This window comes from Saccopteryx leptura, chromosome 1 (genome assembly GCF_036850995.1).
Source record: "Saccopteryx leptura isolate mSacLep1 chromosome 1, mSacLep1_pri_phased_curated, whole genome shotgun sequence".
Lineage (NCBI taxonomy): Eukaryota > Metazoa > Chordata > Mammalia > Chiroptera > Emballonuridae > Saccopteryx > Saccopteryx leptura.
Window position 1 is genome coordinate 386,941,905 of NC_089503.1, and position 25,711 is coordinate 386,967,615.

General features: G+C 54.2%; 1 protein-coding gene and 1 pseudogene across 1 annotated transcript in view; both read right to left on the bottom strand.

The window, feature by feature from the left end:
• The window catches only part of LOC136387717 (patr class I histocompatibility antigen, CH28 alpha chain-like), a 79,103-nt pseudogene extending 76,060 nt beyond the window's left edge, over nucleotides 1–3,043 (bottom strand).
• The window catches only part of LOC136387723 (saoe class I histocompatibility antigen, A alpha chain-like), a 31,514-nt gene extending 12,174 nt beyond the window's left edge, over nucleotides 1–19,340 (bottom strand). The window contains exons 1-6 of the mRNA XM_066359693.1: nucleotides 19,243–19,340; nucleotides 18,765–19,049; nucleotides 18,227–18,502; nucleotides 17,339–17,614; nucleotides 17,106–17,219; nucleotides 16,454–16,501 (exon numbers count right to left, since the gene is read on the bottom strand). Coding sequence (XP_066215790.1) covers nucleotides 16,454–16,501; nucleotides 17,106–17,219; nucleotides 17,339–17,614; nucleotides 18,227–18,502; nucleotides 18,765–19,049; nucleotides 19,243–19,306 — 1,063 coding nt within the window. The 5' untranslated portion in view covers nucleotides 19,307–19,340. The remainder of the gene's footprint in view (nucleotides 1–16,453; nucleotides 16,502–17,105; nucleotides 17,220–17,338; nucleotides 17,615–18,226; nucleotides 18,503–18,764; nucleotides 19,050–19,242) is intronic.
• Nucleotides 19,341–25,711: the final 6,371 nt, after the last annotated feature.

Consider the following 25,711-nt stretch of genomic DNA (forward strand, 5'->3'; position numbering starts at 1 on the left):
CACTGTCACAGGGTCACAGGGTCACACCCTTCATACTCACTGGCAGCCTGAGTGTAGCTCCCTCCTCTCCCACCTGCGGGAAGAAAACATCCCGTGAGAGACCAGGGAGGAGGCAGGGCCATGAGGGCCTAAAGGAACCATTAGTCCTGGACCCCAGAGAAGTTTCCAGAACTGTGACTACAGACCCAGGGCAGGATCAGGAAACCTGAGGAAAGTATTCAATACATGTGTGGGGACTGGACCACCCATCCTTCTGAAGGTCTGTCCTCAGCAGGACCCTCCCCTCTGACCTGTGACTATGGGGACCAGGTCCCCATCACTGACTCATCAAGGTGATAAATCTGTCCCTCATGTTCACACGTGCCTCACTAAAGAGTCAGTGTTAGCAAACAGCCCCAGACTGGGCAACCACACGTGTGTGGAGATGGTAGTTCTCATTAATGAAGCAAATATACTTCTGGGCATGAAACCCCCTGTGGGACAAGAAACTCAGACTCCACCCTTCCCTACCTGAGCGCCTCCTCCTCCACATCACAGCCCCCACCACAGCTCCAGCGACCACAGCTCCAAGGAGGAACAGGACAGCAACGGTGACCACAGTGGGGATGGTGGCCTGAGGAGGCTCTGGGAAGGGAAGGGAAGGTGAGGGTCCTGACCCCCAGGCCACAGCCCCGACCCTGCTGAAGTCCTCCAGAGGCCCCTGCTCCCTGAGAAGAGGCTCTGTGCCCACGTCCCCTCCTCACCCCATCTCAGAGTCAGGGGCTCGGGCAGCCCCTCGTGCTGCACATGGCACATGTAGCTCTGCTCCTCTCCAGGGGGCACCCCCACGGCCGCCCACTTCTGGAAGCTCCCGTCCCCCGCAGGCCTGGTCTCCACAAGCTCCATGTCCTGGGTCAGGTCCTGCCCGTCACGCTGCCAGGTCAGGGTGATCTCCGCAGGGTAGAAACCCAGGGCCCAGCACCTCAGGGTGACCTCATGGTCAGAGATGGGGTGGTGGGTCACGTGTGCCTTTGGGGGGTCTGAGTAGAAGGATGAGAAAACTCAGTAACTTTGCATCTGTCACAGGCCACTACAGCAACACTCATGTAACCATCCTGAGTGGACAGGACAGCTGGGGTGGGTAGTGACACCAACGTCCAACAGAGGCACCTGAAATGATCTCCTAGTTATTATTATTATTATTTTTAAGTGAGAGGATGAGAGGCAGAGAGACAGATTTCTGTATGCCTGCTCCATTCTCCCAGACTGGGATCCACCTGGCAAGCTCATTAAAGGGTGATGCTCCACCCATCTGAGGCTGTAGTTCAGCAAAGAATGTATTTTTAGTGCCTGAGGCAGAGACCAAGATTGATCCTCAGTGCTGGGAGCCAACTCTCTGGAACCAACTGTGTTGGTTCCAGCAACTAGCTGTGGAGAAGCACTGGTTGCTTCTCCTGTGTGCCCTGACTGGGATCGCCTGGAACAGCCACAGGCAGGGCTGACGCTCTACCACTGAGCAAACCCGATGATCTCTAGGTTTTTGGAAAGTTCTAGAGTCAGAGTGACACAGCCCAAGGTAGGAGGCAGGTTTCTGAGGCAAGAAAAAGCAATTCTGGTCCCGACCTGGGTGGAGGCCAGATGACTCAGAAAACCAGGGTCAGATCTCAGACACACTGGGTGGGGGGCGGAGAACAAGGCCTGAGGGAGAAAGTCCCCATGGGTCCCAGGCCCACTGTCAGGGTGAAAGGAAACCGCTAATGGGTTAGTTCAGGGTTGGTCTCCCCTCCACCCAGAGAGAACGCACCCTAATTGTCCCTGAGAGAAGGGGGAAGTAGCTGTCTGGTTCCGGATCTGAAATCCCAGGGGACTCAATATTCGACAAAAAGGAGGATGTTTTGACCCCGGTCCATTTCTTCTTTCCATGTAGGAGCCACAGCCCGAGGGGAGAGGAGGGAGCCCCGCGGCCCTGGTACCTGCGCGCTGCAGCGTCTCCTTCCCCTTTTCCAGGTAAAGGCGGAGCCACTGCACGCACTCCCCCTCCAGGTAGATCCTCCAGTTCTCCGCCACACCCATCTCCTCCCACTCGCGCCGGGTGATCTGAGCCACCGCATCGGCCGCGGTCCAGGAGCGCAGGTCCTCGTTCAGGGCGAGGTAGTCGGTACCGTCGTAGGCGTGCTGACTGTACCCGCGGAGGAGGCGCCCGTCCCGGTCCACTTCGCAACCAGCCATCCCCTGGAGGGTGTGAGACCCTGACCCCGCCCCGCGGTCAGCCCCGCCCACCCAAGTCGGCCCCGCCCACTCGGCCCCGCCCACTCGGCCCCGCCCCGACCGCGGGGATTAAATCTAAACTGAAAATGAAACCGGGTGAAAGTCCCCACAGGCTTCTACCGGGTGGGGTGGGGGTCCGACCTGGACTCACCCGAGTGACTCACCGTCCTCGCTCTGGTTGTAGTAGCCGCGCAGGACGATCAGGTACTCTCGGCAATTTCGTGCGAGGTCCTTGGCGTCCCGCGTGTTCCGATCCCAATACTGCGGGTGCTCCTGCTCCACCCACGGCTGCTCCATCCACGGCGCCCGCGGCTCCACCCTCGGGATCGCGGCGTCGCTGTCAAATCTCACGAACTCGGTGTCGTCCACGTAGCCGACGGCGATGAACCGGGCCTCCTCGCGGCCGGGCCGGGACAAGACGGTGATGAAATATCTCAGGGAGTGGGGACCTGGGGGCGGGGAGGGGCTGAGAATCGGCGACCCTGGCAAGTGCGTTTCCAGGTCCGCGGTTTGCGGGACAGGAGAGGCGGGACAGAGTAAGTAGTGCGGTCAGGACGGCGTCTAGCAGAGGCAGGTATTTAGCGGGGATCTGAGATCAGGACCCGCGCAAGGGACACCCGCCCTCCCCGGGGTCCTGCGCCCCCGCCGGGTCCCCTCGCTTGTCCTCACAGAGGCCCTTCCCTCCCGCCCCGGACTCACCCGCCCAGGTCGGGGTCAGGACCAGGGACCCCGAGAGCAGCAGGAGGATGGTTGGGGACCCCATGACTGTATCCTACAGGTCTGGAGAGAATCTTAGTCTGCGGATCAGAGATGATTTATAACCGGACACCTCGGTGACGCTGATTGGCTTCTCTTTGAACCGGACACCCAATGAGAGTGACATCCGGGGTTGCGTCATGAGTATCCAGAAAGAAGTACCTAATACAGGCGGTGAGAGGCAGAAGTGTAACCCGGGGAAACGGAGACTCCCCATCACTGGGCTTCCCCCGCCCAGACTCCGCCCTCGGGCTGAGACCCTGAGAGCCAGGTCTGGGGACCCGGGACTGTGCCCTGACCGCTCCTCCTGCGCGGAGAGGTCTTTGTCACCCTGTCTCCCTGAGTCCTGGCCCAGGGGCTGTGTGAGGACACCAGGGAGAGACCCCCAGGCTGGGCTCAGCCCTTTCTCCTCTTCTCTCCCCGGAAACCCTCCCCCTGAAATGGACTCCCTGCCTCCCACCCCTTATCTCTCCCCCTGGACTCTTCTAGGAGAAAACTCCCCCCAGGGAACCTAATGTCAGAGAGTGAGCTCGTCCTGGGAATGGAGGTGGAGGGACAGGGGTTTCTCTTAACCCTGGAGGAGCTGTGCCTGAAAACACAGGATGGAGATTCTCAGAGACCAGTCTCCCTGTTGTCTGTGAACCCCAGTGGGGAGCACAGTCTTGGAAACCCTGAACTTCAGGAAGCTGGTCGGTAAAGAAGTGACTTTGGCCTCTTGTACAGAAATGTGTCTAACCAGCACTGCAGTCAGACTCACAAAGCTCCTGAATTCTACTTCCCACAAAGTATGTCTGTGACTTGGGATTGTTACATTGTGAAATGATCTTCATTCAGTAGCCCTGAGTTTGTCTGTGAGTCCCCCACATCCTCAATACAGAGAAGCCCAGGGAAGCCGTGTGTCACTGTGCATTTCAACAGGAGCATCTACATCCTTGAAGTTACAAGTGCTCAGTGCGGTCATCCAAATGATGGAGAGAGAGAAGGGAGGTTGGCTGGAGGCGTCCCAGACCCAGGGCAGAGTAAGGAAAGTCCAGAGAGGATATCAGGGAGCCTGGAGCCTAAGTCAGCCTTCAGAGGGGCAATGGTCGTGCCTCAGTTTCCCTGCTATTCTCATCTTTCACCCCACCCACCTCCAGGCCCAGGGTACAAGGTCTGTGGGAGGGGAGACACACCCATGGTAGGACTTCAGAGGGAGCCGTGTCCTCAGGGAGACTCAGGTCCCTGTCAGAGCTGCAGGAGCAGGAACACCCTGCGAGGACTGTGTGGATTTGGCTGATCCTGGGCTGAGACCTCCGGGGGACACAGTGGGAAGGTTTCAGGAGCTGGGGAGGGGGTGTGAGGGGAGACAGAGTAGGGGTGCACGGAGCCTGTGGAGATGAGCACGCAGGATGTTTGGGGACCAGGGGTGACTGAGATAGACAGGGAAAAGGAGAGAGTGAGGTCAGTCCTGGTGGGTTCAGGGCAGATGGTGATGAGTGTGAGAGAGGGAGGTGGGAGGGACAGGGTCTGGGGCTCTCACTTGGGCTCTGTTGATGGGGATGAGGAGGTTTGGGAAGATCAGCATTAGTTCTAGTGTGTGGACAGTTCTTTACTCCCTGATTGTGAGGTGCAGTCCCTGGTTAAGGAGGGGTGTAAGGACTTAGTGAATTCACTGTGGACCCTTGTGTGGTGGGTGTGAATTCACAATAAGTGTTAGGTTTGCCCAACACCTGCTTCGCGAGAAACATTTCAGGGACATGTCATGTGTGACCCTGACACAGGGGCCGTCTTCTGTTTTCCTGTGAGGACAGAGGGCCTAAGGAAGCTGTGGACTTTGTCCCTTAGTCCCAAAGTGAATGTGCACACTGCAGAAGATTATGTAGACATTAAAATGTTTTACTGAATAAGAGTTTTAAAAGAAAAACTTATAAATCTCTATTTTTTGAGGATAATTAATATGATTTTATGTTTACTTCAATTCTGAAAATGTACAGGAGTTACAAATATTTTCCTCAATATTATAATATTATTATTGTAGTAATAATATTGTTTGGGGAGAATGCTCTTTACAGTTATGATGCTTGCAAGTGATTTTCAGTGATTCAGCAAAAATTATACAACTGCAATGTGCCATACGCATGAGATAAATATTGAAAAATGTTAAAACTATTGAATCTGAAGTAACAATTACACTATCCTTTTAAACTTCCTGTATATATAAAAATGTCGCTCATAATATGTACATTAAAAACAGAATACGATAATGACACAGGAAGTGTTGAGAACATGATGTCCACATAAAAGCTGGGTTCAAAGTGTGTGTGAGTGAGTGTCAGTGTGAGTGTGTGAGTGTAAGTGTGTGAGTCCATGTGTGTTGGTGAGAATCCGCCTGTGCTTTTATCCCCTCATTCATTCACTAAACAGATGTTGTAAAATTAACAACCAGGCACTTTCAGGGCTATGGAAATGCAGCTGTGAACATCACATCCCTGTCCTTGTCCTCAGGGAGCTTATAGTCTCAAGGAGGGACAGGCAGTAAACAATGAAATAAATACGTTTAAAAATGTGTGTCAGTGAACCGGGAGAGAGGGAGGATGGAGAAGTCCCCGGGCAGGGACAGTGCAGGAGGGCGTGTCAGTGCAGGGACAGTAGAGAGAGGGTGTAGGAGATGACTCTCACCAATGTAGACGGCAGTTAACTGCAGAGCGAGGGTTAAGTGGAGACGAGATCTTGGAGTGTATTGGCCATGGAGAGACACTGGCCTGGTTACTCAGGTGCATGTGCACAGGATTCCTGGAGGAATGTCTGCAGGAACCGGATGTCCTTTGTGATTGATAAGCTCTGGGACAATGACTCTTCTCGTGTCCTTGTTCATGAAAGAAACAGTAGACGTGCAGGGCTGGGGATGAAACGGATGGAAAAACGGCTTGTGTAACTTTCTAGTTTTCTCTGCTGAGCTATGGCTCTGTAACTCAATAAATATGCAGAATGCATTTTCTCGGGGCTGAATCCGTCTAAAAGTCCCAGCCCTCCGCCCATTTACTTGCATCTGGTGTGTTTTTTGCCTCGCGAGTCCAAACCCTGAAGAAATTTGTAACAAGGGGGCTCCTCTGAAGGACCTGGGTCCATGTCAGGGAGGAAGGTGCTGCCTGGTGACAGGTCCTCAACCTGGGGACAGAGCTCTGGCTCCCAGGTGTGAGCACACCGGGCGCCTGTGGAGCAGGAACACCAGGGACCGGGGTCTGGGCCCCTCACAGGGCCACTGCTGTGCCCCTGGGCCAGGACTGGGGAGGGTCTTGCAAATGAGAAAGATTTTTAGAGTAAATCATACTTGAAAAGGTCATTCAGGCCACGGAAGCACTTTTCAAAGAGTTTATATAAAAAGTCTCCTCCCCTTCGCTGGCCCGAGGGACCCAGGACTCTGCCAGGATGAGCTTGTCACCTGCTTCCCCATCTCCCTCCTGACAACAAGTTATGTAAATACTATTGTGCAAACGTGGAGAAAGAGCACCCAGAAGAAACAGGGAGGGGTGGGAAGAGCCTCTACTTCTCGAGTATGCTGGGGGTGGCCTTCACGGACAGGACAGAGCAGGAGAGGTGGAACTCGCGGCCCACGCGGCTCCGAGCGCCCCTCCCTCCAATCCGCGGCGCGCGAGGCGGGGCGCGGAGCTGCTCCCTGCGCGATTGGCGTCCCGGAGCCGGTCTGCGGCGCCCCCGCGTGGCCACAGCGCTGAAGACAAAGACCCGCTCCCCTTCCTCCTGCTCAGTGGGGCTTCCCCAGTCCCCCCCCCCCCCCCCTCCGTTCTCCCAGCCCGAGCACGGACGGAGCAATACACACGGGGGAGGGGGCGCCACCCCCGGGACCAATTCACCTTCTTAGTGTTTCCTCCCATCGAGAAGCTGGGACTGGCCTCAGACAATAAGGATCCTCTGGGCAGGAACAGCCGGTTCCCAGGTCCACAGAGATTCAGAAACATCCTGGGTTCTGCAAAGCACCCGGGCTGTCACTTCTCTGGATGGGGACCCACGTGCCTGTCCCTTATGTCTGCTTTCGCCGCTGGTGCTGGAGATCCCTGCGCCTGGGAATCAGCCCAGTGAGTCTCTAACCCTGGGATCTGAGGGAGGAGCCCTGGGGCATCAGGTCCGGGAAGGACAGGAGGCCCCGGGGAAATGGAGACAGGAGAGTGTCATCAGGAGGTGAAGGCGGAGAGGACAACAGGAAGAAACGCCAGGGAAGACGATGATGGGGAGGGCAGGCCATGGGGACACGTGTGGGGCTGTGTTTGGACAGTGTTCTCTGGGTTCTGGCCACAGAACCAAGGACAGGTGCCTGTGCCCCACCTGGGGACCAGCCTGGTCCTGATTCCTGGGGTTCCCAAGGCCCCACTCTGGGAAACCTCATGTGTGGTCTGAAGCCAGGCCAGATGAGCTCAGGCATGTGCCTGTCCCTTCCTCATCTACTTCTGTCCACTCCCGCGGGGCTGACACTGTCCCCGTGAGCTGGACACTGTCATGGCTAGGAGGACACTGACAGTAAGCCAGGACACAGACAACTGACAAAACTTGTTTCAGGATCTGGGGTGTCCCAGCCCCTCTGCAGCTGTCTTAACACAGGTCCCAGATATCCTGTCTCTCTCTCTCAGGTGACCTAAGTGCCAGGATCCTCAATCTAGCCAGGGGTCTCAAACTCAGGCCCGCAGGCCGCATGCGGCCCGCCCACCAATTTTGTGCGGCCCGCAGACTGGCCCGCAGACTAATCCATGAAGTTTGATTAGTCTGCGGGCTGCACAAAATTGGTGGGCAGGCCGCATGCGGCCCGTGGGCCGCGAGTTTGAGACCTCTGGGTCAGTCCCCTTTGTGCCACCCCAGCTCCATGTCTCATCTCTACCCCGATGTCTAACCCAGAGATTTGATGCTTTCCAGCCTGGGGACAGCTGCCTACACCCTCCAGACCTGCAGCTGAGGGACATGACCTGCAAGATAGCCAGAGCCCCTTCCCAGCCCAGGACACGTCACAGGCAGCTGGTGGTCAGACCCAGCCTGTCTGCGGTGCCCACATGGCTCAGGTGTGAGGGCAGCAGGCACTGTGCAGACCTGGCTGCTAGCTCAGGGGACCAAGAGCAGTAGGGAGGCACTAGACACACACAGGACACAGGCGGACACATGCACACGTGTGCACACATCATACAGATCAGCCACACCACACACCAGTAGATCTCTTCCCAGACCCAGTACAGCATTAGGATATCTGGTCACAACATTTATTCATTATTTATTCCAACAATACATAGTGAGCGCCTCTGTGCCAGGCTTCACGTCCGGCTGGGGATCACTTAGTGAAAACAGACAAAACCCCGCTCTCCTGATGCTCACAGGCTGACAGGAGGACACACAGTAATGAGAACACACTAATAGTGGTGAATTATATACTCTGTGTGAATTATATACTCTGTTATCTGTCCCTGGGTATCAAACAATCCCACAGTAAACAACCTCTGTGTTCTCTCCTGTGCTGCGGGCTGACTGGGCTCAGCGGGCAGCTCTTCTGCTCGTGTGACACGGGCTGGGCTGCAGTCACTGGAGGCCCGACTGGTCCAGAACATTCCAGAGGCTCCCTGTCGGGGCTGCAGCTGCTGCTTGCTCTGTTTGGGGCTCCCTGTGGGGGCTGCACTGGTGTCACTGTCAGCTGGGGGCTCCCTGGGGCTGTTCACCCAGTGGCCTCGGGCACCTCCACCTGGTTCTCTGCTGGGCGTGGCTGCTCCCAGCGGGCACCTGGTTCCGGAAGGGCGGATTCCAAGTGCACAAGTCAGAAACCACAGGGCCTCTTATGTCAGAACCTCAGAACTGAAGCAATGTCACCTTCCTCGTGTTCTTGTCATCGGAGCTTGTCATTAACCCAAGGCGACAGAATTAGGCCCCACCTCTAGACAGGGATGGCGAGGTCACATGACAAAAAGCAGGTGGGGTGGGCAATGTTGTGGAGGCCATCATGGGGCGGAATGCTTTCATAGGATGTTAGAAAGTGATGGAAGACATAGAGAACATTTTTTTTTTAATTTTTATTTATTCATTTTAGAGAGGAGAGGGAGAGACAGAGAGAGAGAGAGAGAGAGAGAGAGAGAGGGAGAGGGAGAGAGAAGGGGGGAGGAGCTGGAAGCATCAACTCCCATATGTGCCTTGACCAGGCAAGCCCAGGGTTTTGAACCGGCGACCTCAGCATTTCCAGGTCGACGCTTTATCCACTGTGCCACCACAGGTCAGGCATAGAAAACATTTTAGTTTTAAAAATTTTGAACTAATCACTACAAAGTAAAGGAAGAAATGCCACTATTCTTTCTTTTTTTTTCTTTGTATTTTTCTGAAGCTGGAAACGGGGAGAGACAGTCAGACAGACTCCCGCATGCGCCCGACCAGGATCCACCCGGCACGCCCACCAGGGGCGATGCTCTGCCCACCAGGGGGCGATGCTCTGCCCCTCTGGGGTGTCACTCTGCAGAGACCAGAGCCACTCTAGCGCCTGGGGCAGAGGCCAAGGAGCCATACCCAGCGCCCGGGCCATCTTTGCTCCAATGGAGCCTCTGCTGCGGGAGGGGAAGAGAGAGACAGAGAGGAAGGAGGGGGAGGTGGAGAAGCAAATGGGCGCTTCTCCTATGTGCCCTGGCTGGGAATTGAACCCGGGTCCCCCGCACGCCAGGCTGACGCTCTACCGCTGAGCCAACCGGCCAGGGCCGAAATGCCACTTTTCAATAGCATGGAGAGAGCCTGACCAGGAGGTGGCACAGAGGATAGAGCATCGGACTGGGATGCGGAGGACCCAGGTTCGAGACCCCGAGGTTGCCAGCTTGAGTGCGGGCTCATCTGGTTTGAGCAAAGCTCACCAGCTTGGACCCAAGGTCGCTGGTTTGAGCAAGGGGTTATTCGGTCTGCTGAAGGCCCCTGGTCAAGGCACATATGAAAAAGCAATCAATGAATAACTAAGGTGTCACAGCAAAAAACTGATGATTGATACTTATCATCTCTCTCCATTCCTGTCTGTCTGTCCCTATCTATCCCTCTCTCTCTGGAAAAAGAAACAAACAAACAAAAAAAAACTAGAAAAAGAGCTACATACTGGAATGGTAGCAGGAGCAAAGAAGTAATAAATATCAGAACAGAGGTAAATAAAATAGAAAAAATCAACTGAACAAAATGTTGGTCCTTTAAAATGACCAAGAAAATGGAAAATCTCCCCTTAGATCAGCTTAGAAAAAAAGAAATACTCAATTTATAAAAATCAAAAATGAAAATGAGGACAATACAACTAATTTTAAGAAATAAAATAGATTATGAGTATTGTAAACAGCTGTAAGCCAACAAATTGGATAACCTAAATTAAATGAACGAATTCCTAGAAACATACAACTCTCTATGACTAAATCATGAAGAAGTTAAACAGGTGAAGAGATAGACAGTTGACCCTCGAACAACATGGGTCTGAACTGCACAGGTCGCTTACTTGTGGGTTTTTTTCATCTTCTAAACTGACGACACAAACTAGCAAGATCAAGAAATACAATCCTGTAAATGTATTTTCTATTCCTTATGATTTTCTGAAGAACATTTTCTTTTCTTAAGCTAACCTGATTGTAAGAATATAGCATCATATCACATATCACATATAAACTATGTGTTAATCAATTGTTTATGTTATTAATAAGGCTTCCGTCAACAGTAGGCTCTTAGTGGTTAAGTTCTGGGAGAGTGTACAAGTTTACTATAATGAAAGAAAACAGACCTATATCCCAGACGAATATTAATGCAGAAACCTCCAATAGCAAAGCAAGTACAGCCGTATATCAAAAGGATTGTATACCAGGCCCTATTGCAATTTATTCCAGAAATCAAGGATGGATGATAAGCAAGATTCAACATATAAAAATCAGTCTATGAAACACAGCACATTGACTGAATGAAGGGGGATGAATGATCATCTTAATCAATGCAGAGAGAAAAAGCATGTGACAAAATTGAACACTCTTCATGATAAAAATATTCAATGAATTAAGAACAGAATGAAAGTTTCCTTTTGTATTAAAAGCCTTGTGTGGAAAACCCAGAGTTAATATCAGTATAATAGTGCAAAGCTGAAAGCGCTTCCCCTGAGATCAGGAGCAAGACAGGGGTGCCCACCTCCCCACGTCTTCTCTGCACAGCATTGGAAGTCCTAGCTAGAGCAGCCAGGCAAGGAAAAAGGGGAAAAAACCAAAATTGGAAACAAGGAAGTGAAATTATCTCTTTGCAGATGACATGATCTCATAGATGGCCCTGAGAATTACACACACACACACACACACACACACACACACACACACACAAATTGTTAGATCTAAGGAACTAATTCAGAAAAACTAACTCTTCTTACCCGGTGGTGGCGCAGTGAATAGAGCATTGACTAGGGATGCTGAGGACCCAGGTTGGAAACAGTGAGGTCCAGGCTTCAGAGCGGACGCACCAGCCTGCGTGCGGAGTTGCCGGCTTCAGGACCGGATCATAGACATGACGCCATGGTTGCTGGATTGAAGTCCAAGGTCGTTGGCTTGAGCAAGGGGTCACTGACTCCACTGGAGTCCCTGGGGAGGCATCTATGAGAAACCAATCAATGAATAGATACTGTGATGCAAGAAAAAATTTATGGCTTTCATCTTCTTCCCTTCCAGCTTCTCTGCCTCTTCCCCTCTCTAAAAAAGTAAAGAAAAGAAAGACTGACTCATGCAGTGGAAGGCTGACCCCTACAGACAGCGTGGCCGGCCGTCCTCTGCCTTCTGGCTCCTGAGTGGGTGTGACAGTAACACCCACCTGCAGGGGACACAGTGTGGGAAGAGAAACCACTCAGAGTTCCCACATCACCGCCCGCTCTGGGCAGGACTGTGGTTTCCTACCCACTGCGTTCTTCTACCCACAGCCACAGGTCAGGAGGCTGGGCCTCCCCAGAGCCTGACTTCCCTGCGAGCTGAAACGCGCTTCCTTCCCGCCCACTTCCAGCCTAGAGGTGGAAACGGCTTCCTGCTGGAGGTCAGGGACCCCGGCCCCTGGGTCTCCTCTGCCTTCCAGCTCCTCTGCAAACGGTATTCTTTCTTTCCCAATATTTATCACCAGTCTGTAATTGAAGGATCGTCTAAAATCCTTAACATGTCTGACCAGGCGGTGACTCAGTGGATAGAGTACCGACCAGGGACGCTGAGGACCCAGGTTCCAAACCCCGAGGTCGCCGGCTTGAGTGTAGGATCACAGACATGACCCCGTGGTTGGGAGCCCCGGGTCAAGGCAGGTATGAGACAGCAATCAATGAACAACTGAGGGGCTGCAAAGTGTGAGTTGTGCTTTTCATCTCTCTGCCATCCTGTCTCTCAGAAAGAAAAAAAAAATCCTTAATGTAAAAACACAAAGGAAGAGAGAGCTCTAACCTGGCACACACTGTTCACGCCGACATTTCACGTTTGGAAATGCACAGTCACAGCAGCAACACGAAGTATTCACGAAGAATTCGTAATCTCTGAGAACTATGAAAACGTTCCTGCTAATGGTACGATCTAAACACTGGACGGCCCTATTGTTACTTCTGCATCGCGAGAGGTCATTTTCAAAACAGACAAAACTCAGTGTGTAGGCCGCTGTGAAGGGTGAGAACGACAGTCTTTTCCTTCTTCCTTTAACTGTCGTAGCTGGTGGGATCCTCAGACAGGCAGCACCTGAGGGGCAGTGTCCACGAGGGACCGGGTGTCTGCTGTCACCTGGGGAAGCCTGAGCCGGGGTGCCTGTCACTCGGCTACAGCAGGAGCAGAGACTCTTGACCGGGCAGTCCCCCCCAGGGCTGGGAGGTCACCACGCCCACGGCCACCTGGGCCTCCCCTGCAGCCACGTGCTGGGCTCAAGGTCTGCACACGTGACCCCCAGCTGAGACGTGCTGTCACGACTGTCTGGCTTCCGCAGAGGCTGGTTGTCACCATCTTCAGCCTGAGCCTCCTCACTGTGACCCCGAGGAACAAGCCCCTCCCTCACCGCCCACCCATCAGCACCTTCATTCGCTCTCGGACAGGAAACTGCACTCGGCCGGGTCCCCACTCTGAGCAGCCTGCCCGCATCCGGAGTCCCTGCTCTGTCCCTCTGCCTTCACTTCAGCTCCGTCCTCCTTGTTTTCAGTGTCGGCGACGGGGTGCTGCTCCTTCAGCGGCTCCTGTCACATCTGATGTCCCCAGTCTGTCCGTCACCTCGGACAGGGGCCCCTGCAGACCCTGCTACCCGCTCGTCCCCTGCTCCCCCCAGACCCGTCACTCCCCCTGAGCCGACGATATCCACGTCCGCCCCGAGGATCAAGTCCCCCTCCGCGGCCCACTCCACTCCACGTCCACGGCTCCCCGACCTTCCAGAGCCACCGCAGCCCCGGACGGGCCGCCGGATGTCCTGTCTGTCCCCTGGGAAGTCTCTCGGTCCCACGTTTCCTCAAGTGGCTTTTCCAATCGTCGCTCAGGGTGGTCCCCTCTCCTTGCAGTAGGTGATCAGGTCTTCTGCCAACGGGTCTTACACTTCCTTTCTTTTTTTAAAATTTTATTTATTTATTGTGGCAGAAACAGAGAGAGCCAGAGAGAGGGACAGATAGGGACAGACAGACAGGAAGGGAGAAATGAGAAACACCAACTCTTCGTTGCGGCTCCTTAGCTGTTCATTGACTGATCTCTCACATGTGCCTTGACCGGGGGCTACAGCAAACCGAGTGACCCCTTGTTCGAGCCAGCGACCCTGGGCTCAAGCTGGTGAGCCTTGCTCAAACCAGATGAGCCCGCACTCAAGCTGGCGACCTGGGGGTCTCGAACCTGGGTCCTCCGCATCCCAGTCCAACGCTCTATCCACTGCGCCACTGCCTGGTCAGGCTATTCCTTCTTTCTTAAACGCCCCGTCCAGGCCGCTGCGGGGCGTCTTTCTAGTGGACACGCCCCGGTTGTCCGGCAGCGGGTCCCTGCGGTCTTTCTGGGGCTTCACACCGCGATCTGCCTGCGCCCTGGACGTGGCTTGGGCAGTGGCCTGCCCTGCGCTCTTGGCCTGGATCCCCCACACCACCCCTGAGAGTTCTTGTTCCCTGTTCTCTCTGCTCTCAGCCTCTCCACGGGGTCTGGTTCCTTGTCACATGACTGGAACAGCCCAGGGCCACCAACAGGAGTCTTCCGGGAGGGTTTAGTGGACTCTCCTGTGAAAGGTTCTGGGTGTGGTTGGAAGGAGCAGAATGTTTACAACTGCCGGACCTTCTTTCTTTGCCGTCTTCGAATTGATGTAAATTTCTTCATGCTTTTAAGACTGTTCAAATCTTTCCTGTATCTTCACTGACATATCTATCTAAGACAACTTTGTTTTCTGCACATTAATTTCACCTCTTTTATTTCTCTCCTCACAGAACAGCTGCCCTCAGCAAGCAGGGCGGTCAGCAGGCAGCCACCAGACCAGCCCTGCTGAGCGGGAAGCCACGCTGCTGAGCCCAGGAGTCCCCATCCAAGCTATCACATTGCTCAGGACTCCGTGAGCAGCCCTGGGTGCCGGGAGGGGCCACGTGACCCCATCCATCACGGCCTCCCCCTCCCCGGACAAGCAGCCCCTCCACACGGGCACCCTCCGCTCCTCCACGTGCACACCGGGACCTCCACCCACTCCGCCCACGGCAAGGGGTCCTGAGCACAGCTCTCCCCACCTCTCCGTGTTCCGGGTCAGTTTTCCTCACGGTCCTGAGCGGCCCGCCCACCCGGTACCCCTGTCCATGAGTCACTGGGCCCTACTCAGGGGCGCCTGTCACACTCCCCCCCCGGGTCTGTTCAGGACTGACCCCGTCCTGGGTGACAGCCCTTCCCGAGCTGTGCAGCGTCAGCTCCCAGGCCCCCTGGTCCTGCTCTGCCTTCGCCTCCTGGGTCTGAATCACAGGAACTTACTCTGGAGTTTTAAATCCCAGCATTTCTAAAAGCTTTCAGTAGGATAACTCTATGTGGGTTAAAGAGAATTCTTTGAAAACTCCAGAAAAGTATACTCTCATGAAGGACATGAAGGACGACACCCACTGAGATAGGTGGACAGATCACACGTGCACAGTGGATTTTCACACAGTGAGCGTTGGGACAAACAACACTCACGGAACATTCCCAGCACCCGGGAAGCCCTCTTCATTATTATTCAGTCATAACCTCCCCCCACCCACCTCGAGTAACCACCATCTTGAGGTCTCACAGCACAGGGAGTCCCGTCAGGTGTGATAGAATGGAACAGTACAGTGGACGCCCCTGGGCACCTGGCTCTCATTCAGCGTTGTGTCCTGGGTCTCATCCCTGTGGCTGTGAGGTTGTAGTGTGTTCACTCTCATGGCCACGGAAGATTCTATTATGTGAACAGACCACACTTCTTGTCCTGTGTAGTCTGTGAGCATTTGTTATACCCAGGTTTATACACTGTGCTCCTATGAATAATTTCTTCACGCTATGTGTCACACACACGTGTGCACAGTACTGCCCGGCAGCACTGATAGGGTTGTTTCATGGAAGCAGCTGATCCTTGAGGCCTTTTCCTGCACACCTGAAAGGTGTTAGTTAATCCTCCTTCTCTGCACCCGAATCCATGCTCTGCTAATTTGACCCAGGCTCTGCTAATCTTGATGAGCAAAGACATGAATAAATACGACGGGGCTGCAGAGATCTGGGCTCTCAGTCCTAGAGGCTAGGAGTCTTCTGTGCCCATCTTTTCTCTACGTTGTGTCTTGTGTGTTTTTCTCAAGTCCTGCAGTGACTTCCTTTTGGGCACCCCCATTGCCGAGCTGGTCTCAGCACTGAGCACCAACTGGGCACGGGCCTGACCACACTCGGTCCTCACAGCCTCTCCTGTCCCTGCAACAGACTCAGCACAGCAGACGGGTTCTGGAAAGTTCTCAGAGCTTCTATTTATTTCCTCTCAAACTTCAGGGTCTTCTCCTCTAATTAACCCAACAACCTCCATGACAAGAACTGCGAAAATTAATTCCCACCCAGAGTCCTATTTCAATGAGGGAGTAAGAAGCTGCAGCTCAGGGCTCCACGAAGTACAGACAGGGATGGGGAGGCCCAGCCCCCTCTGCTGGACAGGGAAGTGTGGGGAGGGGGCCTGGGGGCAGGGGTGGGCCAGCCTCCCACCTCCTCACACTATGCTGATAGGAATGCAGACACATTCAGATGTCCTTTGCCGAGAGAGAAGTGAGAGGTTCCTGAAGTCACGAACACGGCTGTCGTGTGTGTGTGTGAAGCACCTTCTGTCAGTGACAGGCAGCTATTTCATGCTGTAGATAAAAATAATCATGAACAAATTCAGGATAGTCACAGTAGCTGGTAACATTCTCAATAGCCCACCTCTTGCTCAAAATGTCCCAGAGAAACCCCATTATTCAAACCTGTCCTCTCTGCCCCAACCCCTCCCCATGTCAGGGTCTCACCTTTAGAAGCCCTGAGAGACACATCAGAGCCCTGAGCGTTGTCACTGCCTGGGGTAGAACACAACAGGATGTGGTCAGAGCCACCAGGACAGGAGACTAAAGGTGAAACTGCAGGGGGTGGGGTCCCCCATGGGCTCTCCTCTGCACTGTCATGGGGTCCCAGCGGTCACCCCCTCCCTACTGACTGGCAGCCTGAACATAGCTCCCTCGTTTCCCACCTACAGGAAGAAAACATCCCATGAGAGACCAGGGAGGAGGCAGAGCCATGAGATCCTAAAGGAACCCCTAGTCCTGGGCCCCAGAGAAGTTTCCAGAACTGTGAGTACAGACCCAGGGCAGGATCAGGAAACCCAAGAAAAGTACATGTGTGGGGACTGGACCAACCATCCTCCAGGAGGTCTGTCCTCAGCAGGACTCTCCCCTCTGACCTGTTAGTGTTGGGGACCAGGTCCCCATCACCTGACTCATCACGTTGATAACTTTGTCCCTCATGTCCACACATGCTTCACTCAAGAGTCAGTGTTAGCAAACAGCTGCAGACTGGGCAAGCACATTTGTGGGGACAGTACTTCCCATTAATGAAGCAAACACACTTCTTCCTGGGCTTGAAACCCCCTGTGGGACAAGAAACTCAGACCGCACCCTTCCCTACCTGAGCGCCTCCTCCTCCACATCACAGTTCCCACCACAGCTCCAGTGACCACAACTCCAAGGAGGACCAGGACAGCAACGGTGACCACAGTGGGGATGGTGGCCTGAGGAGGCTCTGGGAAGGGAAGGGAAGGTGAGGGCCCTGACCCCCAGCCCACAGCCCTGTCCCTGCTGAAGTCCTCCAGAGGCCCCTGCTCCCTGAGAAGAGGCTCTGTGCCCACGTCCCCTCCTCACCCCATCTCAGGGTCAGGGGCTCAGGCAGCCCCTCGTGCTGCACATGGCACGTGTAGCTCTGCTCCTCTCCAGGGGGCACCGCCACCGCTGCCCACTTCTGGAAGCTCCCGTCCCCCGCAGGCCTGGTCTCCACAAGCTCCATGTCCTGGGTCAGGTCCTGCCCGTCACGCTGCCAGGTCAGGGTGATCTCCGCAGGGTAGAAGCCCAGGGCCCAGCACCTCAGGGTGACCTCATGGTCAGAGATAAGGTGGTGGGTAATGTGTGCTTTTGGGGGGTCTGAGGAGAAGGGGGAGAAATGCAGAAACTTTGCATCTGTCATGAGCCACTCCAGCAGCACTCATGTGACCATCCTGAGTGGACAGGACAGCTGGGGTGGGGGAGGGAGTACAAAACCCAGACACCAGCCTGGACAGAGGCACCTGGGATGATCTCCTCTTTGGAAAGTTCTAGAGTCAGAGGGACACAGCCCAGGGTGGAAGGCAGGTCTCTGAGGGGAGAAAAGGGGTTTCTGGTCCCGACCTGGGTGGAGGCCAAATGACTTAGAAAAGCCTGTCAGACCTCAGACACACTAGATGGGGGGCAGAGAACAAGGCCTGAGGGAGAAAGTCCCCATGGGTCCCAGGGCCACTGCCAGGGTCAAGGGGAACCGCTGATGGGTGATTTCAGGGTTGGTCTCCCCTCCGTCCCAGAGAGACTGCACCTAATTGTCCGGGAGAGAAGGGGGGAGTCGTTCTCTGGTCCCAGATCTGAAAACCTAGCGGACTCAATGTCCTGACCCAAAAAAGGGTGTTCTGACCCCGGTCCATTTCCTGTCTCCGTGTAGGAACCGCAGCCCGAGGGGAGAGAAGGGAGCCGCCTCCCCACCCCCACCCCGCCCGACCCTGGTACCTGCGCGCTGCAGCGTCTCCTTCCCCTTTTCCAAGTAAGTTTGGAGACACTGCAAGCACTCCCCCTCCAGGTAGCTCCTCCAGTACTCAGCCTCACCGGACTCCTCCCACTCCCGCCGGGTGATCTGAGCCGCAGCATCCGCCGCGGTCCAGGAGCGCAGGTCCTCGTTCAGGGCGATGTAGTCGGTACCGTCGTAGCCGTACTGAGTGTACCCGCGGAGGAGGCGCCCGTCCGGCCCCATCGCACAGCCGGTCAACCTCTGGAGGGTGTGAGACCCTGACCCCGCCCCGCGGTCAGCCCCGCCCACTCGGCCCCGCCCACTCGGCCCCGCCCACTCGGCCCCGCCCACTCGGCCCCGCCCCGACCGCGGGGATTAAACCTAAACCGAAAAACGAAACCGGGTCAGAGAACCAGGGGCTCCTCCGGGGTGAGATTCGGTGTCCCGCGGTCTCGGGTGGAGCTCGGACCCGGACACTCGGGCGATCCCAGCCCGTCCGTGGGGATGGGGTCGTGACCGGGACCCGCCCGCGTGACTCACCGTCCCCGCTCTGGTTGTAGTAGCCGCGCACGGTGTTCAGGAAGTTTCGGCAATATTGTGCGTTGTCCTTGTAGATCCGCGTGTTCCGGTCCCAATAGTGCGGGAGCTCCTGCTCCACCCACGGCTGCTCCATCCACGGCGCCCGCGGCTCCTCCCTCGGGCTCGCGGCGTCGCTGTCGAACCACACGAACTGCGTGTCGTCCACGTAGCCGACGGCGAAGTAATGAGGCTCCCCGCGGCCGGGCCGGGACACGGTGGTCTCGAAATATCTCATGGAGTGGGGACCTGGGGACGGGGAGGGGCTGAGACCCGTGATCCCTCCTCCCGGCAGGGGTCGCGTCCCGAGAGACTGAAAAGTGGCCTGAGCAGAGCAGGAGTCAGGACGGGAGGTGGACACGCGCCCTCCCCGGGGTCCTGCGTCCCCGCCGGGTCCCCTCACTCCTCCCCGCAGAGGCCGTTCCCTCCCACACGCACTCACCCGCCCAGGTCCGGGTCAGAACCAGGGCCCCCGAGAGCAGCAGGAAGAAGGTTGGGGACCCCATGGCGCACGTACTCAAGGACCGGGGACAATCTGAGTGGGGCAGTTCTACAGAGAAATTATAAACAGGACGCCAGTGATGCTGATTAGTTTGTCTAGAAACTGGACACCCAATGGGGGTGACATCTGGGGACTCATCATGAGTATCCAGGAAAAAGGACCTGACACAGGGTGTGTGAGAAAGTAGTGACCACTGGCAGATGGGAACTTCCCAACACTCACTTTCCCTGCCAGACTCCACCCTCGGGCTCAGACCCCCAGAGCCAGGCCTGGGGACCTGGGGACTGTGCCCTGACCCCTCCTCCTGCAGGGAGAGCTCTTTGTCACCTGGTCTCCCTGAGTCCTGGTGCAGGTGCTGTGAGGACACCAGGGAGAAACCCCCAGGCTGGGCCCTGCTTTTTTCTCCTCTTCTCTTCCCAGAATCCCTCCCGCTGAAATGGACTCCCTGCCTTGCTGTGGAATGAAAATTAAGCTTTAAGCATTTGTGTGAGGAAGTCTGTGTGTGTCTGGTTGTGTATCTCTGTTTGTGAGTGTGTATGTGTGTGTGAGCATGTCATTGTGTGTGAACATATGTCTGTGCACATGTGTGAGCATGTTCATGTGTGTGAGAGCATGTCTATGTGTTTGAGTGTGTCTCTGTGTGTCAGCACGTCTGTGTGTGTGTTTGTGTGTATGAGTGTGTCTGTATGTGTCTGTGTTTTGACCACGTCAGTGTGTGTTACCATATCAGTGCGTGAGGATGTCTATATGTGTGTGTGTGAATGTGCCAGGGTAGTGTACACTCAGTGTGTTGGTGTGCAGCTGTGTGTGTGGCAGTATGCATGTGTCACTGTGTGTAAGTGGGTTCATGTGGTGTGAGTGTGTCAGTGTGGTGCACACTTGGTGTGTCGGTGTGCAGCCATGAGTGTGGCAGTCTGAGTGCACTCACTCACTGAACACAACAACAATGGGACATTTCAAGGCAGGGAAAATGCAGCTGTGGACATCACATCCCTGTCCCTGTCCTCATAGAGCTTATGGTCTCAGGAAGGGACAGACAGTAACAAATAGACACAGTGTAAAGTGTGCTAGTGACCTGGGTGTGAACAAAAGTCCAGCAGCGTGGGGAGAGGGAGGCTGAGGTATCCGGGGCAGGGCAGGGCAGGGCAGAGAGGACCCCCAGGAGGAACTTGGGGGACGGTCAGGGAGGTAGGTGCTACCTGGACACAGGTCTTCAGCCCAGGGACAGAGCGCAGGCTCCGAGGTGTGAACATCCTGGGCGCCTGTGCGGGAGGAACACCGAGGACCGGGGTCCGGGCCCCTCACATGGCCACCGCTGTGTCCCCTGGGCCTGGACTGGAAAGGGTCTTGCAAATGTAACGCATTTTGAAAAGGTCACTGCAGACTTTCCAGGAGTTGAAATGGAACATGTCCCTCCCTGCACAGCCAAGGGCGCCCAGGGGTCCTGCCAGGGACAAGTGCATGACCGTTTTCCGTGTGTCCTTCCTGAGAGAATCTCACACAAGTGCTGTTACTGTTGCACATGGAGAAGGAGCGCTGTAAACATAGAGCAGAAGAAACGTTTCATTCCAGTTTCCCGGGAGTCGTGTCCTCATCACGGGGCTGGAGAGCGGGGTCGCAGTGGGCAGGGGGCACCTCGGAGACGGCACAGGGCCCCTGAGCGCTGCTCCCCCTCAGTCCCTGCCCGTCCCTGACCCTGACACCTGCGGAGCCCAGGACGCCCAGAAGCCTCTTCACCCCCAGGGAGGCCCAGCCTCAGGTCAGCTGCCCATGACCCACTGCGGCCCAGACCCTCCCAGCCCTCGGTCAGCATCCAGGGGCCGGGCACCCCCGTGTGGTCACAGTGGTGAGGACGAAAGACCAGCTCCCCTTTCTGTTGCTCAGCGGGGGCTCCCCGGGGTCTCCCTCAGCTCCCTGCACAGAACAGGGCCTTGAACGCGGAGGGGACCCTGTCCTGTGTCAGGACAACAGATATATGAAAAGATGCTCATCGTCACTAGCTTGAGAGAAATGCAAATCAAATCTACAATGAGATACCACCTCACACCTGTTAGATTCATTGTTGTCAACAACACAGGTAACAAATGTTGGAGAGGCTGTGGAGAAGGAACCCTCACTCCCTGCTGTGGGAATGTAGACTGGTACAGCCACTATGGAAGAAAAGATGGTGGTTCCCCAGGAAATGAAGAATTGAACTACAATATGACCCAGCAATCCCTCTACTGGGTATCCACCCAGAAAAACTCATAAAACTGGTACGTGAAGACACACACACTACCATGTTCATCACAGCATTATTCACAGTGGCCAAGACATGGAAACAACCAAAGTGTCCCTTGAGAGAGGACTGGATAAAGAAGATGTGGTCCATATATACACTGGAACACCACTCAGCCATGAGAAATGATGACACATTGCCATTTAGGACAACATGGCTGGACCCTGAGCCTCTTACACTGAGTGAAATAAGTAAGTCAGAAAAAGCTCAGAACTGGGTGATTTCACACACAGGTGTGATATAAAATGGAGCCTCATGGAGATAGAGAAAAGTGAAGTGGTTTCCAGTGGAAGAAGGAGGTGGGGAGTGGGTGGAGGGAGGAGACTAAGGAGGAACAAATACTCAGTAATGGAAAATGATCTGACTCTGGGTGATGGGTACACAACATAATCAACAGTTCAAACACCATAGAAAATACCTGAAACCTATGTACTCTTATTGATCAATGTGACCCTGTTAAATTTGATTTTCTAAGTAAAAACTTTAAAAAAGAGTCGTTGTGTTTCACCTTTGTCACTTTAATTGTGACATGTCTTGGTGTCAGCTTCCTTGGGCTCATCCTGTTTGGGAATCTCTGTCATTCTCGGACATCTGTGTCTGTTTCCTTCCCCAAGTTAGGGAAGTTTTCAGTCATTATTTCCTAATACAGGTTTTCAATGCCTTGCTTTCTCTCTTCTTCCAGTTCCCCTATGATGTGGATGTTGTTACACTTGATGTTGTCCCAGAGGTCCCTTAAACTCTCCTCATTCATTGGAGACGTGTGTGTGTGTGTGTGTGTGTGTGTGTGTGTGTGCGCGCGCGCGCTCTGAGTGGGTGCCTTCCGGAACCTTGTCTCCCAAATTGCTGATTCAATTATCTGCTTCATCTGTTCTGCTATTGATTCCATTTAACATGTTCTTCACTTTGACTGGATTCTCTAAGTGGTTCCTCTGTCCCTTCTCTCCTTCTCCTCTCTGGTTGAAGTCCTCACTGAGCTCCGTGAGCCCCTCACACCAGTGCTGTGGACTCGCCTCTAGTGGACGCTGGTCTCCATTCTGTTCAGTTCTGTTTCTGCACTTTGGTTTTGCTCCTTCATTTGGCTCCTGTTTCTTTGTCTCCTCATCTCAGCTGCCTCTCTGCCTTTGCTTTTATGTATTAGATGAATCTGCTCTGACTCCCAGTCTTGGCAGGGTGGCCTGATGTAGGAGGTGTCCTGTGGGGCCCAGAGGTGCAGTCGCCTGGTCTCCTGAGCTGGGTGTTCCATGAATGACCCTTGTAGGGGTTCCGGTGCCCTCTTCTTGAGCTTTGATTGGTGTTGGCACATCTGTGGGTGGGGTTGACCCTCAGGCTGACTGGCTGTGAGTACTGGCCACAACCATGGCATAAGAGCTGCTTTTTGAGGGCTGACCTTATAAAGTGAGACTCAGCACAGCAGCCTGGTGTCTGCTGAAATGGCACTTTGCTTGTTCTGCTTGTGGAGCTAATAGGGTGGTGCTGTGTTGTGTCTGAAGCCGGCCGCTGAGTGTGTTGGTTCTGGGGCCTCTTAGGAGGGGCTGCAGTGCAGGCCAAGGCCCAACACTACCTGGGAGGAGCTACAGTGATCCGTGGTTGGTAGCTCCCTGTGCTGGGCCTGGAGTCGTGTGGGAGAGGCTGCGCTGGGAACCATGGGTAGATGCCCCAGGTACTAAGTTTGGGATAGGTACAGCTGCTGCCTGCCACCTACCTGTAAGGCTCAGTCCCTGAAAGAGCCTCAGGTGGCACAGGAGTTGGATGAGGCAGGGTCTCAGGCTGGGTCGAGTGGTGTTCACCAGGCTAATGCAGAGTCATGTTTGGTTGGGGGGGGGGTGACTCAACACAGGGAAGTGGCAGCTGTTCCTCAGCCCTCAGTCTAGAGCCACACAACTCAGTCCCTCCCTGCATGTCTCTGGCACCCCCGGAGCCACCGTCCCTCCTCTGGAGCCTAGGGTGAGTGCCCAAGGGAGTCTGTGCTGGCCCTTTAAGAGGAACGCCTGGGCCTCCAGCCGCCTCTGTCTCACCCAGTCAGATGGAATCCCTGATGTTCACAGCCAGGTGTTGAGGGGGCTCCTCTTCCTGGTGCTGATGCTCAGGGCTGGGGAGCCTCGTGTGGGACTGGGACCCCTCACAATTCTGGGGGAACCTCTGCAGCTGAGATCTCTCTCCTGATTCTCAACCGCCACATGTGGGTGCGGGGCCAGCCCATTTCCTGTCTTCACCCTCCATCCTGTCTCAACATGGCTCCTTCTTTATGCCCTCAGTTATAGGACTCCTGCTCAGGCGGACTTCACATGGTTCTCCAGGTTGATTGTTCTGTAATTCAGCTGTGATTTTAATGTGGTCATGGGAGGAGGCCAGCACACTGTCTACTTACTCTGCCATCTGGACCAGAACCCCGACGTGGTACTTTTAAATAAAGTGGTCAGAGTGGGTCCCACTGCGGTGACAATTGAGTAGACTTGAGAAACTGAGCCATGCAGAAATTTGATGAAAAGGACATTCCTGGATCGCCCTCTGCATGTACCCAGGACTCTGCACAGGGCAGGTGATAAAACCGCAGTGGGAACAGAGGTGGGCACACAAGGGCAGACTTCTGCAGGATCACTGGGCCCATGGTCTCTCCTTCCTGCCCTGGGTGTTAGAAGTCTTGGAGCTGTGGGCAGGGGCACCGCTGTGTGGAGGAAGACCAGGAGAGGAGGGAGGAAGTAAAGATGGGGAAGTGGATGTGGGAAGTCCACATTGTCTCTGCTCTCACTCTCCTGAGTCCAGGTTCCCCAGATTGTGGTGACTGAACTGGTCGGTGTGGGCAGTCACACTGTGGGAGGCTGAGCATTAGTCTCGCCACATGCCAATAGCAGGCTGTCTTGGCTGCGGGCAGGGAACTTGCTGACTGTGGACTCAGGACTGAGGGGGACGGAACCTGGGGGCAGAGACACATCAGTGATGGACAGATCTTGTTCTCTAGATGCCATTCCACAGTAAAAGGAACCAGGGATCCTTAGAGAAATGGCTGATTTTAGGGCTAAAACAGAAAAAAATACAAGATGAGCCTGGAACATCTTGCAATGCCAGGGAGGGTGTACCCCACATGTGCAGCATGTCAAGGGACGTCGGGGTCAACCTGAAAGAGCTGCTGTGAGCACAGCGGGGACAGTGTGAGCACACGTGACACGGGTGAGGGAGTGTAGCCCACATACAAAGCAGGGACCATGAGTGCATGCTCCTGTGAGTGACTGAGACTTCAGGGAGGGAGCAGGGGGAAGTCTCCCTTAGATTTCCAAGTTCCACATGAAGAGAATCCCCTTCCAGCAGGTGGAGCTTCATTCCTCCCCTTGAATGTGGGCTGGACTTGGTGACCTGCTTCCAAAGTATAGACGATGGAAAGTGAAAAATGACTAACTGTAACTCACAACAACCGCCCGTTGAACAACACGGATTTGATCTGTGCCGGTCCACTTACACACGGCATTATTTTAATAAATACATACAGTGCTGTAAATGTATTTTCTCTTTCTTATGATTTTATTACCCACATTTCCTTTACTCTAGCTATTTTATTGTAAGATTATAGTATATAATGCTATATAACATATAAACTATGTTATATGTAAGGCATCTGGTCTACCTGTAGTTAAGTTTTCGGCAAGTCAAAAGTTATACACAGATTTTCTACCGAACTGAGTGAATGGTTACCCTAGCACTCATGTTGCTCAAAGATCAACTGTATTTACATAAAGAAAGTCCATAGAAATCACTGTAATGATGTGGAAAAGTGATGTTAATATCACGCATCCCCTGACAAGATGTGATGAGGAGACACTTGTCCTTATGGAATTCCTCCCTAAACCCACATCCCAACCTAATCATGACAAACATCAAACAAACCTACAGTGAGAGACATTCTGCTAATTATCTGCTCAGGATCCTTCAAATCCTTCAAGGTCATGAAAACAGGGAAAGTAATTCAGCAGATCAGAGGAGACTAAGGAGTCACAACAACTTAATGCATTCAGGTTCTCAGATTTGATCCCAGAACAGCAAAAGAACATTACTGGGAAAATGATGACATTCAAACAAAGTCTGTAGCTCAGCTGACAGTCGTGTCCAAAGTTAAACCACTGAGTTTCTTAGTCTCAG